General features: G+C 44.3%; 1 protein-coding gene across 1 annotated transcript in view; it reads right to left on the minus strand.

The window, feature by feature from the left end:
• LOC124723022 (retrotransposon-like protein 1) overlaps positions 1-15,881 on the minus strand; it is a 297,803-nt gene that overhangs the window by 59,226 nt on the left and 222,696 nt on the right. Inside the window, exon 3 of the mRNA XM_047248198.1 lies at positions 11,580-11,803. Coding sequence (XP_047104154.1) covers positions 11,580-11,803 — 224 coding nt within the window. The remainder of the gene's footprint in view (positions 1-11,579; positions 11,804-15,881) is intronic.

Consider the following 15,881-nt stretch of genomic DNA (forward strand, 5'->3'; position numbering starts at 1 on the left):
GTTGCAATATTGTCAAAACATTGAAGGTGCAAAAATAAAATTAAAGGAGAGCACAGCAGTGCCTATGAGGCAAATTTTAGTGGTTCAAGTGGAGCAATGGAAGTGAAAGGAGTGAAACAAATTTTTTAATGTGCAGTTTCTAAATACAATGTTAGGTACAAATACTACCTTGGGGATGGTGACTCCAAAGGTTTCAAGGCTATAGAGGAAATGAAACCATATGGAAATGAATTTGTAGTTGAGAAGTTGGAATGCATTGGGCATGTGCAAAAGCGTATGGGTGCAAGACTTCGAAGGTCCAAACAAACTTTGGGTTCAAGTAAGCTCAGTGAAGGAAAGTCAATTGGAGGGAGAGGCAGGTTTATTGATGAGGTGATTGAATGTCTACAGAGATTCCATGGGTATGCAGTAAGGCAAAATAAAGTAATGCTAGTGACATGCGAAAAGCGGTGTGGGCGTTGTTCTTTCATACTGCCTCTTCCAATGAATGTCCTCAACACAGCCTGTGCCCAAAAGGTTCCTGGTGCAAATATAATGCCAAAAATGACTCTGATCCCAAGCATGGTTTGCCAGGAGCTGTGATAAACGCAATAAAACCAATTTTTCATGACTTAGCACAGCCAGAACTGTTACACACGTGTCTACACGGAAAAACGTAGAATCCTAATAAGAGTTTTAACAATTTAATTTGGACAGTGATTCCTAAAAGGATGTTTATAAGCATTAAAACACTGCACTTTGGCATTTATGATGGAATAGCAAGGTAATAGTGTGAAGTACTGAAGGCATTAGGATTTGCAGCTGTATAAGCACTAAGAAATACTGACAAAGAGAGAATAAGAGGAGCAGAAAGAGGAGAAAGAGATATGAAATATGGTAGAATAACAGGCCAGAAAAGAAGACCAAAAAGAAAACTTTTGGAGGATGAAGAAGAACGCCCTGATAATCCATCCTATAGTGCAGGAACGTATTGAGAATCTTTGACAGCCATTTCCTGTAAATTAGAATTTTTCGAACGTAAGGAACATTTTCTCAAGATCCACTCAAACTAGGGAGATAAATTTTTTATACAGCACTCCTAATGATCAAACTTACATTGTAACGCAGCTATTGGGCATATGTTCAGTCGTTTCATTTCAGTTTGATTAAATAAAGCAATTTTTTGTAAAAAAGTTAAACTAAACTCCTCCAGAAAAGGTCATGAAGGCCCAACGGTACCGACCGGCTGCGGTGTCATCCTCAGCCCATAGGCGTCACTGGATGCGGATATGGAGAGACATGTGGTCAGCACACCACTTTCCTGACCGTGTGTCAGTTTCTGAGACCGGAGCCGCTACTTCTCAATCAAGTAGCTCCTCAGTTTGCCTCACAAGGGCTGAGTGCACCCGGCTTGCCAACAGCGCTCGGCAGACTGGATGGTCACCCATCCAAGTGCTAGCCCAGCCCGCAGCTCTTAACTTCGCTGATTCGACGTGAACCGGTGTTACCACTGGAGCAAGGCCGCTGGCTTGTAAAAAAGTTGGGTCATTAATAAAAAAATTACTGAGAGAAAACTAGAAAAGATACTCCAATATCCCTCCACCGTAACTGCAATACAAGACCACTCTATATGTTGAAAAAATTTCAAATTTTTCTATATGGTAGATTATTCATAAACGTTCCTCAAACTTAGTGATTTTAACATGGGCAGCATAGGCACCTCTGGCTCTGCTTAACGACCGACAACAGCGGCGTTTGCGTAGAGCTGTCAGTGCTAACAGACAGGCAGATTGCGTAAAATAACCACAGAAATCAATGTGGGACGTGTGACGAGCATATCCGTTGGGACAGTGCGGCGAAATTTGGCGTTAATGAGCTATGGCAGCAGACGACCGACGCAAGTGCCTATGCTAACAGCCTGACATTGCCTGCAGCGCCTCTCCTAGGCTAGTGACCATATCGGTTGTGCCCTAGACAACTGTAAAACGTGGCCTGGTCAGATGAGTTTCTATTTCAGTTTGTAAGGACCGATGGTAGGGTTCGAGTGTGGCGCAGACCCGACAGACAAGGCACGGTGTAAGCTGTTAGTGGCTTCATAATGGTGTGGGCTTTCTTTATATGAAATAGACTGGGTCCTCTGCTCCAACTAAACCGATCATTGACTGGAAATGGTGATGTTCGGCAACTTGGAGACCATTTGCAACCATCCATGGACTTCATGTTCCCAAACAACGATGGAATTTTTATGGATGACAATGCGCCATGTGACCATGCCACAATTGTTCGTGATCGGTTTGAAGAATATTCTGGACACTTCGAGCGAATGATTTGGCCACACTGATAGCCCGACGTGAATCCCATCGACCATTTATGGGACATAATCAAGTGATCAATTCGGTTACAAAATCCTGCACCGGCAACACTTTCATAGCTTTGGACGGCTGTAGAGGCAATATGGCTTATCTCCGCAGGGGACTTCCAACCACTTGTTGGGTCCAAGCCACGTCGAGATGCTGCTCTATGCCGGGCAAAAGGAGGTCCCGTCCGACATGATATCAAGTGATTTCCCATGACTTTTGTCACTTCAGTGTAAGGTGGTGTGTTGTTGATAAACCGGTACACATGTTTAGACACTGATTCGCTGTAAGTGACGGTAGGCCTATCAGAAGACCGACTTCAGCCTAGTAAACACCCCTGACATGAGAGCACCTCCACCACCTACGTGAACAGTTCCCTGTCAGCATGCGAATGCATCGCCACATGCAGTTGACGACGTACTTGTACCCTGCCATCACAGTCTAGCGCGATTAATTGTTCCAGAGGACCTTTTACCATGCTCCAAGGATTGAATGGCTGTGTTCATTCAAAACCGATATTCTCTGTGCCCCGTGACGAGCGGTGAGCAGAGGTAAACATTTTGGGCGGTGACATCATCTCCAGGTAGCGAACAGGTGGTTCTGGATAGAGTGGTTCTTCACAGGTGATGAACCAAGACTGACTTGACTAGTAATTTGCATTACTCTGGTTCAGCTATCTTTTATAGTCGACGGGGAGAAATTTATGACAAGCAGCCTGTGTAATTTATTGCAGAAAGTAAATGAAATCCAAGTCTGACGAAAATTGTCTTAGTATTTTAGTCCAAGAAGGGTTTTTCACTTCTATTTTTGCCACAATCCATCTACGAGGGTTGGAACGTAAATAGTGGCAACTATTTATTCACAACCAACACAAAGAGTTACATGTTTTCACCTGTTACTGTCCTTCAAAGTAGTCACGAGCGTTGTGTAGAATCCGTTGCCAGCGATGTGGAAGGCATAGTATAACGTTAGCAGAGCCTGTTTTGTTGATGGTGCGAATGGAGCGGTCCACTGCCTGTCGAATCTCTGGAACAGTTCTGAAGCAAAAGTGGTTCCTTCATCTTCGGAATCAAATCAAAGTCACAAGGATTTAAGTCGTATTACTGTTCGTTTTAGGAGCATCACCTGCGACCAGCTTTGCGAAAGAAGCTGCGACGCTTTCTGCGCAACCCAACCATCATTTTGCGCGACAGTGCGCGGACGCATACACCGCAAGCTGTGGCTGCTCTATTCGATCGATGGGACTGGGAAGTACTGTACCATCCACCATACTCCCCGGAATTAAGTCCTTGTGACTTTGATTTGATTCCGAAGATGGAGGAACCACTTCGTGGCATTCGCTTCAGAAATGTTCCAGAGATTCGACAGGCACTAGACCGCTCCATTCGCACCACCAACAGAACAGGCTCTGCTAACGGTGTACTACGCCTTCCACATCGCTGGCAACGGGTTCTACACAACGCTGGTGACTACTTTGAAGGACAGTAACAGGTGCAAACATGTAACTCTTTTGCATCGGTTGTGAATAAATAGTTGCCACTATTTAAGTTCCAACCCTCGTAGGATAGGTGATGAAGCAGAACTATCATTACCTGTCAAAAAGCGAACCTAAAATGTTCTTGAATGCTGTTTGTAAGAGGAGGAGGAGGAGGAGGAGGAGGAGATTAGTGTTTAATGTCCCGTCGACAACGAGGTCATTAGAGACGGAGCGCAAGCTCGGGTGAGGGAAGGATGGGGAAGGAAATCGGCCGTGCCCTTTCAAAGGAACCATCCCGGTATTTGCGTGAAGTGATTTAGGGAAATCACGGAAAACCTAAATCAGGATGGCCAGAGACGGGATGATGTTTGTAAGACTGAAAAGCAATCCATGACGGTGGCGTAGGATATTAGATAATTTTTCTTAAAAACCCCACACGTCAGGGGTTTGCACTACTAGGCAGAAGAGTCACCCATTTGTTTTATCACTGAGTACTGCCCAAATCTGAAAAGCAACAAACATTTATGCTTGCAAGCTTGTGTGTAGTAGGATTACACAGACAAAACTACAGTGTAACTTGGGTGTGCCATTTGTTACATATAAATCTGGCAGGAAAAGCTGATTCTGAGTAAATTTTTCGGTGCATGATATAGTCAGGTGTTCTAATTACGTAATACACGTTAGTCGCAGGACAACTAGTAGAGGATGGAATGTATGGCTTTAGGTGTTGTAGACTCGGCCATGGTCAGGCGTAGAGTTTATAAAATCTTGATTTTCATTGAGGCTTACTATTCGCACTACCTAAATGCTATAACTACCTATTCTCGTCTTTCGTTTTTCTGGGTGCTGAGCTGGTCAGGCGATCCTTCTTTTGCTCTGAAAAGATCGCTGCGATAGCAAACTGATGACTCACATACTACTTTCAGGAGTTTTTTTGTGCAAAAGCTTGACGATTTTGTGAATAATGGTACAATGCGATTTTTGTGGCAATGAATGGCCAGATAAATTTGTATAACGGGGATTCGTCAAGAACTCTATATGATCCCGTATTCCAGTCTACACACCGTGCTCAAAGAGCAACAGAGAAATAGACTGAATGTGAAGTGGAAAATATCGCTACCTAGAGGCTGACATTACAGGCAAATAAATATGGAAGTACCTGCAGAACACAGGTTGGCGAAGAAGAGTATGTCAAGTAGACGATATACAACCATTAATCGGCTGAAGTCGAAACATTGCGGTTTCGGAAAACATCTGTGTAGAATTGGTGGAACAGACAACTCTAACTATGAGTGTGGAGATGTGGAAGAAATTAACGATACTTTTATGGGTACCTCTCACCGGTCACCATTCCCACAGAAACAGACTGTTTAAGAATTTTCAACACAATCGAACAGCTTCTCGTCGATGTATATTTCTCTACCTAGCGCCGAAAGTATCAACCTCATGACATGCCATCTGCACAGTTCAGTATTACTGCAGACCCAACAGCGATAAGCACGCGTAAGACTAAGGACTCAACGGATGCAGTGATTTTCAGAGAAGACTCAGCTCCTACAAACAAACTACTTTTCGTTTATTAACGACTCGTTTAGATGTCTTGTCCGCATATAAAGACAAACGTAAAGTGTGGACTATTGTATGTATTTAAAAATATTGTTAATTGTTAATCTCAGTGTTAACCTGAGAGAGAGAGTTTGTACTTATCGATGGTTCTTTTGTCAGAATAACTCCGCGCAAAAAATTGAAAAGCAAGGGAAAAGTGCTGTATCTCAGACAATAAACACAAGCAAAGACTACGAATTCTTTAATTTAACGATGTTATGTACAGACTGCACGCAAAAGACAGCTACCTTCTTTGTACCTATTCCCAGCATCACTGGAGACGGAATAGTGACTAATGTCTCAGTTAGGGTATTTAACACAAGACAGGATGTCAGAGTGCTTTTCGGGTAGTAACCATCCATAGATTTGTATAAGGGAGTTAGAAAAGCAAACCAAACACTACGGTAGTAGCTGTGGAACCGTTCCGATTGAAATCCTGGTCATGTAAACGGAAAGCCAACCATTTATGGCTACGTTACATCACCCTTGTCAAATCAAGAAAAGCTGTTACCTGCTGGCAGCAGATACTGAAGATCCTGGGAAACAACGCTACTTTTCTAATTATCACAGTAATGAATAATCTGAAGAGACTGTCATGATTTTTTTGCCTTTTAGTAAATGAACTGTTTTAACATTCGAAAACCAGCTAGTAAAGAAGAGTTGCTTAGTATTCCGTCTTAAAACCTGAAATAGCCCAACCTATGAGTCTAGGTGTATATCACATTGGATAATTCTTCCAAGATCTTAACCAGCAATTGCTGCGTACCATATTTGGCCTTTTTTTTCTTCAGGATAGTGAGAAAAGCGTATGGTGACTCCTGTTATACTAATTTCATTATTTTAAGGTGATAATAGAAAGAGCTGTATATTTCTAAAAAAGCTAAAAATCTGTGCTTCTGTAAGTTCAATACCCCTTTTACCTAGCGCCTATTATTTGGAAAAACATGTCCCATTATTCCTTTTCACTATTTTCATAGTGTAAGTAATTCATGTGCTTCGAAGGACATAGAAATAAAACTATAAAAAGCTTGTGTGGAAGTGCCTGCACTTTAACAAGAGTTTTGAAAGTGCACATGTCCTTGAAGAGCCCCTTTCGTGGCGCCACGGCCTACTTTGTGAATAAAACCGTCTGGACTGCTTAATATATGTTTATTTATAACGTCGTTTCGGCTACCGCCATCATCAGGTCAAAACTTAGAAGCTGTAAAAGAACGTTCAGAATCAGTATCAATAAAACCTTTTATCGATACACACACTGAACGTTGTTTTGGTCTGATGATGGCTTAGCCGAACCGACGTTATAAGTAAAAACATATATTACACACTCTAGATGCTTTATATCACAAAACTTTCACAATGATCGCAAACTAAGTGAGGAAATTTATTTTCTTTGGTAATAACATTTACTGACTGTCACAACTGTACCCATCTGAAACGTGTTTGAAGTTAGGAGGAAAATTTTTAATGTAACGAAGAACTCTGGGTTTCGCATGCTGCAGATTGAAATACAGAATCGGGGAATGTTTTTTTTTTATTTTCTTTTGGTTTTTAAGCTGTGTAGGGTGTTTGTAACTTCCCCTTATAAGCTCCTTTGACGTGCAGATGGCGCTGTGTAGATAATCGTTTGAATAGGAATTCATATCCGGAGATATATCGTTTCTGTGCTATATTAATAAACACGCAAACCGGAGAGTTCCACTCCTCTGTCACTGCTCGTTGCAATAGCCACAACCGTCCTACGTTGACTGGTAATTATTGCATTAGTACGAGGGCTATTCGGAAAGTAAGGTCCGATCTGTCGCGAAATGGAAACGACAGTGAAAATCCAAAATGTTTTGTTTGCAACAGTTAGCTACGTCCTCTGGCTACTTCTCTACATATTCGCCGCTCCGACTGAGACATTTTTCGTAGCATTCTACTAACTTTCTAATAGCCTCGTCATAGACCGCAGTCGCCCATGCTTTTGCCAATTCTCGACGCTGATCTGCAGCATGTTTTCTGCCGCCGCCCGCGGTTCATGTGGGAAGAGATGAAAATCAGAGGGAGCCACGTTCGGGCTGTATGGTTGGTAATGGAATACTTCCCATCGGAAACGCTGCGGTATGTGACCGAGGATTGTCATGAAGAAGGAAATGAATGGCAGTTTGGTTGTCTGGGTTGCATGAAATTGGCGAAATCTCTCACACGCATTCAAACTTGGAGGGAGACACTATTTTCTCGGTATTTTTACGTGCTCACTGTGCGCTCAAAATTGAAAAAGCGGCATGACGCGATAGCCGGGCATACTAGAGACACTGTCTAACACGTCTGTGGAAAGCTTCATCGGGTTTTCACTGTGGTATCCATTTCGCGAGCGGTCGGATCTTACTCCCCGAATATCCCTCGTAACAATAAACTAATGACGTAACAATTGTCAGTTCGAAAGGACAAATGAAACAAAGTACTGATGTAGCATATTACACATTCGTTGACTTTCCTTCCTATTACAATTCGCATCCAGCTTCACTAGAACAGCAGAAAACACTAGAGACTTACCATTCTACTTACAAGGGGAGGACACAACGTTTGGAACGCGAATTTACTGGAAACTTCATACACTCGTAGTACGCCATGAGGACAACAAAACGTGTAAGCAGTAGTGCGTACTTCTCAAGCGTTACTGACAAAATCGCAAGATAATTTCGGTCGTCAAATATATACCTGTGCGTGGCCATTTTTGCCATGAAGCGGCGGCAGCCGAGTGGTTAGCGTTCAAGCCCCGTAATCGCTGGATCGAGTCTCGTTCGTCAGTTTTTTTTATTTTCAACACAGCCATTTTCTTTACAATTTATATAACAATTGATGTAATGGGAAAAATACGTGTAATTGGATGAACTTTTATTAAATTTACGATGTTATTTGGCAGTCTAAAAGTTTTTATTATCACAAATAATATAATATTCATGACTATCGACTAGTAAACTACCAAACGTATAAAGTGATACTGAAAATGTATGCTTGTTCGTGTCTACAAAACTGTTCGTATTTAATCGAAAGAGAACGAGCAATTGCTTCTCGTGAAGACGCTATTAAAATACATTCGATACAGCATGACCAACTATCAGCGCCGATATTTAAGGAAATACTGCGTTATGCAGGGTTTGCTTCCAAATTATCGGCTGAAAGAGAGGTTTTTGAAAACGTTAACGAGGTTTGTTTTCCACAGAAAACCTCAAAAGACCTCGTGTATGCGGAAACATAGCATTCATTCAATGCAGCTGGAGCTGTTTATCTTTATGTTTTCCATGTTGTTACGAAAAATACCATCCTGCAACTTGTACTTGTAATGTCGAAAGCGACGATTAAATGTACATCTTTCGAAGGCCGTCTGTGCCGGTCAAAACTTGCAGGTAGCAAGTCGTTTCGGGTTCCTTCCAGGTATAAGCGATTTCTCAAATCACGGACAAGCATAATTTTCAGTATCCCTTTATGCGTTTGGTCGTTTACTAGTCGATAGTTATGAATATCATATTATTTGTTATAGTAAAAATTTGTAGACCGCCAAATAACATTGTAAATTTAAGAATAGTTCTCCGATTACACGTATTTTTCCCGTTATATCAATTTCAATATAAGTAGTAAAGAAAATTACTGTGTTGAAAATAAGAAAAACTGGAGAACGGGACTCGATCCAGCGATTACGTGGCTTGAACGCTAACCACTTTTTTTTATCTCATTTTGTTCGTTTTCGCTCGTTGCATCTGCTCGGGGCGGACGTCGCAATACACCCGTTTCAGTTCGTCGTTGATCCATTAACTCAGTTTTTTTTTTAATTACAGAGAGCAGTTAACCCTCTGACCTAACACGCAGAGTTACCTTGCCGGCACCACGCGGCTGCCGCCGCTTTATGGTAAAAATGGCCAGGCACAGCTATATATGTATATTTGACGAGTGAAATTATCATGTAATTTTCTCAGTAACAATTGAGAAGTACGCGCTACTGCTTACACATTTTGTTGTCCCCATGGAGTACTACGAGTGTACGAAGTTTGCAGTAAATCCACGTTACAAACGTCGTGGCCTCCCCTTGTTAGTTGATTAGAAGTGTAGTAACTACCAGAATCGCGTGACATTACTCTAACTTTTTCACAAAATAAACTCTGTAGTGTGCAATAAATTACTTCACGTGCTTGATCCTGCAGAGCGGCAAGAGTATGATCCCGAAAATAGCTCCTATTCGAAGCATTATCTGTCCACAGCCCTCTACAAGCACGGGGAACTTTCAAGGGAAATTTCGAACACCCTGCTAGTACACTACTGGCCATTAAAATTGCTACACCAAGAAGAAATGCAGATGATAAACGGGTATTCATTGGACAAAAATATTTCACTAGAACTGACATGTGATTACATTTTCACGCAATTTGGGTGCATAGGATCCCGAGAAATCAGTACCCAGAACAACCACCTCTGGCCGTAATAACGGCCTTGATACACCTGGGCATTGAGTCAAACAGAGCTTGGATGACGTGTACACGTACAGCTGCCCATGCAGCTTCAACACGATACCACAGTTCATCAAGAGTAGTGACTGGCGTATTGTGACGAGACAGTTGCTAGGCCACCATTGACCAGACGTTTTCAATTGGCGAGAGATCTGGAGAATGTGCTGGCCAGGGCAGCAGTCGAACATTTTCTGTATCCAGAAAGGCCCGTGCACGACCTGAAACATGCGGTCGTGTATTATCCTGCTGAAATGTCACGTCAACTGTTCAAATTGCCGTCAATGTGAACAAGAGGTGACCGAGACAGTAACCAATGGCACCCCATACCATCACGCCGGGTGATTCGTCAGTATGGCGATGACGAATATACGCTTCCAATGTACGTTCACCGCGATGTCGCCAGACACGGATGCGACCATCATGATGTTGTAAACAGAACCTGGATTCATCCGAAAAAATGACGTTTTGCCATTCGTGCACCCAGGTTCGTCGTTAAGTACACCATCGAAGGCGCTCGTGTCTGTGATGCAGCGTCAAGGGTAACCGCAGCCACGATCTCCGAGCTGATAGTCCATGCTGCTGCAAACGTCGTCAAACTGTTCGTGCAGATGGTTGTTGTCTTGCAAACGTCCCCATCTGTTGACTCAGGGATCGAGACGTGGCTGCACGATCCGTTACAGCCATGCGGATAAGAAGCCTGTCATCTCGACTGCTAGTGACACGAGGCCGTTGGGATCCAGCACGGCGTTCCGTATTACCCTCCTGAACCCACCGATTCCATATTCTGCTAACAGTCATTGGATCTCGACCAACGCGAGCAGCAGTGTCGCGATACGATAAACCGCAATCGCGATAGGCTACAATCCGACCTTTATCAAAGTCGGAAACGTGATGGTACACATTTCTCCTCCTTACACGAGGCATCACAACAACGTTTCACCAGGCAACGCCGGTCAACTGCTGTTTGTGTATGAGAAATCGGCTGGAAACTTTCCTCATGTCAGCACGTTGTAGGTGTCACCACCGGCGCCAACCTCGAGTTGCTCTGAAAAACTGATTATTTGCATATCACAGCATCCTCTTCCTATCGGTTAAATTTCGCGTCTGTAGCACGTCATCTTCGTGGTGTAGCAATTTTAATGACCAGTAGTGTATTTTTTGCTCTTGGTGTCATTGAAATTGAGGAAGATTTAGCAAGAGCTGTCAAATTTGCTTTATTTCGGAAAGAAAACTTACGAATGGGTGCACAGAACTGCGATACTTACGTTGGAGACGAGGTACGCTGTGTCTGCTTTCTGGTCGTCAACGGGTTGCTTCACCGTTTCGTTCGAAACGCGACCACAGACATTCGAACGTTTTCCCTGCTCCTCTAAAAGCAACTGTTCCAGGTTACCTCCGACGGGAAATGGTGGGTAATGGCCTACAGGAGCGCACACGTCCGGTTCTGTAGGAGCGGGGGCGGGTTCAGTTTTTGGGCGGGTGACGTTCGCGCTTCCGGCGGCGTCCGCCAGGGGGCTAGCAACGGTCCGAGCAGAGCCGTTCTCCGAGTGGTTAGGGTCGGGAGGGGTGTGGTACTCGTCGGGCTCGGGGACCTCGTCGAGCTGGAAGAGCGCGCGCACGCGCGGCGGGGGGCTGGGGCTGGCGCTAGCGTCGCGGAAGCAGAGGCCGGCGCGGCACCTGGGCCCGCCGACGCGCGCGCACAGCTCGTGCACGCGGTGCGCAGCCACCAGCTCGGCCGCGATGCGCTCCGCCGGCTCCCCCTCCTCCTCGCCGTCCTCCGTCTCGCCGCTCAGCTCCCGCGACATCTTCTGCTGGTTCCGCGCGTTCTCCGCCACCGTGCCGTTGCCGTCGCTCTCGTGCTCCTGCTCCTGCTCCAGCTCACCCTCTTCCTCGTTCTCCTCCTGCAAACAAATTTGTAGCGCTGAAGCTAACTTACTAAAGTGCGCGTCATTTACGACAGAACTAGGTGTGCGCATCCCCGCTGGCGCGCCGCCAACGCCAAGAGATAACAGTGTTTACATAACACAACTGTTGCATCCTTGAGCCTCCGGTTCTAGATGCACCCTTGTCCAGTTAATGGTTGACGCTACAGATCTTTATTTATGGAAATATAAAGTACTATAAGCTACAAATTTTACATGTTCACATACAGCTTTACCTTTAACCCAAGTAAATACAGACTCATTTTGATTAATTTTTCTCTTACTACATGTATACAAGACAAGAGGAGATGTTGAGTCATAAGCTGATTTACCAAAACCTTTACTATCAATTTCAAACATATGATAAGTACGATAGGCAATTACATCTCTGTCACAAAAACTTTCAAGACCAGGTACACTGGAAACTCCGCTACCACCTCTTACTATGGCAACGGTGAAATTAAGAGAACATCCAAGAAACACGCAGGGTCCATCGACGAGGGCATGGGCTGCAACACTCTTCACTGGAATGCGATTCTTCTTGTCTCCTGATGTTGTTGTAAGTTCAATATTTTCTATAGTTTTGTAGACAGTTGTCTACAAAACTATAGAAAATATTGAACTTACAACAACATCAGGAGACAAGAAGAATCGCATTCCAGTGAAGAGTGGTGTGGTGTCACCGCCAGACACCACACTTGCTAGGTGGTAGCCTTTAAATCGGCCGCGGTCCGTTAGTATACGTCGGACCCGCGTGTCGCCACTGTCAGTGATTGCAGACCGAGCGCCACCACACGGCAGGTCTAGAGAGACGTCCTGGCACTCACCCCAGTTGTACAGCCGACTTAGCCAGAGATGGATCACTGACAACTACGCTCTCATTTGCCGAGGCGATAGTTAGCATAGCCTTCAGCTACGTCATTTGCTACGACCTAGCAAGGCGCCATAGCATTTGATAATTAATATTGTGAAGCTTGTACAGTAACGAGAGATGTTCACCAATTGTGGATTAAAGTTAAGTATTCCAACAGCTACGTACTTTATTTACTAGACTCAAATCCTTTAACTGTTCCAGACCTCACGCCAATCTGCGTGAGCTTAAAAGCGTGCATTTCGGCCTCCTCTAGAAACACGGTGTTGGCTCTTCTGCCAACACTACAAGTGGTGCAGCCCATGCCCTCGTCGATGGACCCTGCGTATTTTTTGGATGTTCTCTTAATTTCAGCTAGGATATAAACGACACTTTTTCACATGGAAACAGATGGTTCACCGTTGCCATTGTAAGAGGTGGTAGCGGAGTTTCCAGTGTACCTGTTCTTGAAAGTTTTTGTGATAGAGATGTAACTGCCTACCAGCCAATGAACAGAGAACGACGTTGCCAGAGCTCGACTGCAGTGCAGAGCACGGACGAGTGTTTTCAGTTTTAGAAACGTTCCGTCATGAATAAAGTAATTGAACAAAAGCAATGTCTTGATAGCAGACTTTCTTTTATAGAAAGTTTGGAAAAAGCATTCTTTATACCAATTGCTTCACATTCTATTAATTAATAAAACCAAACAAGCAATAAGCCTCCCAATTCAGGAGATAGCAAGGAAAGGTGTTTGTATCATTCTCACTAACCGCTTTTTCGCAATAAAGAACAGCGGTAATTGTTTATTTCGTATTGTACTTCGACGAAACGTGAGTAATTCATAGTTATACCAACAGTGTTTGTCGGTATTTTGCGCGATATTTTAAAGTCCTCCGGGAGGCTTATTGAATGACGAGCTGCGTTAGCGTAATGCTGAAAGAGTTGGGCTGCCAAGCGAAAGGTGCGCCGGCACGGTAGCTCAGCGCGTTCGGCCAGAGCCGGTTGGCCTCTGTAATAAAAAACTGAGTGCAAGGATCAACCACCGAACTTGAACAAGATGTCTTGCGACGTCCGCAACGACCGAACACAACGATCAACAATGAAAAAAAAGAAAAAGGTGCTGAGTTCAAACCGTGTTCGGTGCTTAGTATTTTCTTTATTTAAAAACAATATCGAATTGTCTTACTTCATTAATGTTATTCGTTTGAATGTAATTTTTTGAAATTTCTAGTGGCAACTAAAATCGACCGTACGGAAAGTATACACTATGGACTTTTACCTCTGCAAACTCTTCAAAATTTCGTGCCATGGTTTACAACATCTAATGCTGCACAATAACTGCGTTGAACATCGAAACAAAATTAAGTCATTTATGGGGGGAAGGTATCAGTCAAGAAGATGTGTAAAAATCAAATTTTTGGGCCAAATAGTTTTTGTGAAATCGAATGATAAAGTGTGTCAAAGCAGTCGAAACACCATGTGTCTGCACAGGCGAGCAGTACAGTGATGACAAAATCGCCCACAGCGCGGAATGCGGGGAGCACGTCTCTGTAGCAGCGAAAGGGTTAATCCGGCCGTGCGAACTCAACTATGGCGCTGCTTCTCTTGGCGCGTGCAACTGGCAACGCAGCAATCTCCCGCGTCTGGGCGGGCATGCTCGAATCGCCAAGATAAAAGAATTGAACTATAGTACTCGGATAAGTGTAAAAAGAATGATTTGAATGGTCGATGCAGAGGCCGTATTTTAAGCGATATACACCGACAGAAAAAAATTGCAATACCGAGAAATAATTAATGTAGAGTAATGAAATTTCCGGAATAGATTTGTCAAGGTAACATATTTAAGTGATTAACATTGCAAGAACACAGGTTAATGCAAGCGCGAGATAAGCCGTTGCAAATATGAAATGCTGGTACATTAATATCCGGTGTAGCTGCCAGAATGTTGAATGAAAGCATCCAAACGTGCATGCATTACGTTGTACAGGAGTCGCATGTCCGTTTCTTGGTTGAATTTCCGTCCCTGTTGCACTTGGTCTGTCAATATAGGGACGGTCAATGCTGTTTGTGGATAACGCTGGAGATGTTGGGGGATGATGTCCAATATTCGCCCCCGCTAGCTGAGTGGTCAGCGCGACAGACTGCCAATCCTACGGGCCCGGGTTCGATTCCCGACAGGGTCGGAGATTTTCTCCGCTCAGGGACTGGGTGTTGTGTAGTCCTAATCATCATCATTTCATCCCCATCGACGCGCAAGTCGCCGAAGTGGCGTCAAATTGAAAGACTTGCACCAGGCGAGCGGTCTACCCGACGGAAGGCCCTCGTCACACGTCATCTATATCCAATATGTGCTCGATTAGAGACAGCAGGCCAAGGCAACATTTTCAGGGTCCGTAGACCATGTTGGGTTAGAACAGCGGTATGGAGGCGACAGTTATCCTGTTGGTAAACACCCTCCGGAATGCTGTTCATGAATGGCAGCACAATAGGTTGAATCACCAGACTGACGTGCAAATTTGCAGTCAGGTTGCGTGGCATAAACACGAGAGTGTTCCCGCTCTCGTGCGAAATGATACCCCAGACAATAACTCCAGGTGTAGGTCCAGGGTGTGTAGCACGCAGGCACGATGGTTGCAGGCCCTCAACTGGCCTGCTCCTAACCAACACGCGGTCAGCACTAGCATCGATGCAGGACCAGCTTTCGTCAGGAAGCACAACAAACTTCCATCCTGCCCTCCAATGAGTTCTCTCTTGACACCACTGAAGCCGCAGATGACGGTGGTTTGGAGTCATTGGTATGCAAGCCACAGGGCGTCTGGCTCGAAGCTGTCGTTGCAGAAACAGATTTATAACAGTTAATTGTGTCACTGTGGTGACAACTGCTGTTCAGATTGCTGCTACAGAGGCTATGCGAGGCGCTGGAGTCATACGCTGAACACGATGCTCTTCCCTCTCGTGTCCAGCAATCATGTATATTGGCTACATTCCTGCCAAGTCTATCTGGAATACCGCAGAAGGAATATCGAGTTTCTCGAAGCCCTATAACACTACCTCGTTCAAATTCAGTGAGCTATTGGTAATGGCGCTTTGTCACCTTGAAGGAATTCTTGACTAACATCAACTCACCCCGTTCCGAAGGTAACTAACGCTCACTACCGTTACATCGTGTACATAAAGCAAACTTTATTTGCATAGTCACAGTGGCAC

The sequence above is a fragment of the Schistocerca piceifrons genome, chromosome X (genome assembly GCF_021461385.2).
Source record: "Schistocerca piceifrons isolate TAMUIC-IGC-003096 chromosome X, iqSchPice1.1, whole genome shotgun sequence".
Lineage (NCBI taxonomy): Eukaryota > Metazoa > Arthropoda > Insecta > Orthoptera > Acrididae > Schistocerca > Schistocerca piceifrons.